Source organism: Poecilia latipinna, unplaced genomic scaffold, assembly GCF_001443285.1.
Source record: "Poecilia latipinna isolate Pla-1442-1.1 unplaced genomic scaffold, P_latipinna-1.0 Scaffold8322, whole genome shotgun sequence".
Taxonomy (NCBI): Eukaryota; Metazoa; Chordata; class Actinopteri; order Cyprinodontiformes; family Poeciliidae; genus Poecilia; species Poecilia latipinna.
The window spans coordinates 1-1,293 of NW_015120938.1; the positions used below are offsets into that span (position 1 = coordinate 1).

Consider the following 1,293-nt stretch of genomic DNA (forward strand, 5'->3'; position numbering starts at 1 on the left):
AAAGGCCAGGAGTTTCGCATTTACAAGAATCTAACCTGGTTGGATGGAGACATGCAAGTAATGAAAAGAGTGCAACATTGCTCATCTTCTTGAAAATCATATGTTTAACTATTTTTTGTTTTGTTTTGTTTCAGGTTCCAGTCTCCGTTTGCTCAGAGAGTTGTCCTCCAGGAACTCGTAAAGTGTTGCAGAAAGGAAAACCAATCTGCTGCTATGACTGCATACCATGTCCTGAAGGAGAGATCAGTAATATGACAGGTGATTGTAATGTTTTCCTGCAAACCTGCATCATCAAACAGTAAAGGAGTAACAACCATTTATAACTTTATTTTCAGATTCTCCTGATTGCATTCCATGTCCAGGAGAGTTCTGGTCAAATGCAAAGAGAGATGCCTGTTTTCCCAAACCTGTGGAGTTTCTTTCCTTCAATGAAGTCCTGTCAATCATCCTGGCTGTATTTTCTGTTGGTGGAGCCTTTCTGGCCATAATTACAGGGATGCTTTTCTTCCATCACAGAACAACTCCAATTGTCAGAGCCAACAACTCTGAGCTGAGCTTCCTGCTGCTCTTCTCTCTGACTCTGTGTTTCTTATGTTCACTAACTTTCATTGGAGCCCCCTCTGAGTGGTCCTGCATGCTGCGGCACACAGCGTTTGGCATCACATTTGTTCTCTGTATCTCCTGTGTTCTTGGCAAAACTATAGTGGTTCTAATGGCCTTTAAAGCTACACTTCCTGGTAACAATGTTATGAAATGGTTTGGTCCTGTACAGCAAAGAATGACTGTAGTATCTTTTACCTTTATTCAGGTTATAATATGTATCATATGGTTGGTTGTGAGTCCTCCCTTCCCAGTGAAAAATCTGAGCACCTACAAGGAGAAGATCATCCTGGAATGTGCGTTAGGCTCTGCTGTTGGTTTCTGGGCTGTGCTCGGCTACATCGGCCTGCTGGCTGTGTTTTGCTTTGTGTTAGCTGTTCTAGCTCGGAAACTACCTGATAATTTCAACGAAGCCAAGATGATAACCTTCAGCATGTTGATATTCTGCGCCGTCTGGATCACCTTCATCCCAGCTTATGTCAGCTCTCCTGGAAAATTTACTGTGGCTGTGGAGATATTTGCTATTCTGGCCTCCAGTTTTGGACTGATACTGTGTATATTTGCTCCAAAGTGTTTCATCATTTTGTTTCACCCAGAGAAGAACACCAAAAAACATTTAATGAATAAAAATTAAAATGTCCCTAGCAGTCACAAAGACATTGTGAGGAAACAATAGAAAATATTAAGTGATTT

The 1,293-nt window shown here is 41.4% G+C and overlaps 1 protein-coding gene across 1 annotated transcript; it reads left to right on the forward strand.

The window, feature by feature from the left end:
* Window positions 1-10: 10 nt before the first annotated feature.
* Window positions 11-1,262, forward strand: LOC106944353 (extracellular calcium-sensing receptor-like). The gene is made up of 3 exons (XM_015027490.1): window positions 11-57; window positions 135-258; window positions 336-1,262. Exons 1-3 carry the CDS (start codon window positions 52-54, stop codon window positions 1,232-1,234), a joined length of 1,029 nt encoding a protein of 342 aa, XP_014882976.1. The 5' UTR covers window positions 11-51; the 3' UTR covers window positions 1,235-1,262.
* Window positions 1,263-1,293: the final 31 nt, after the last annotated feature.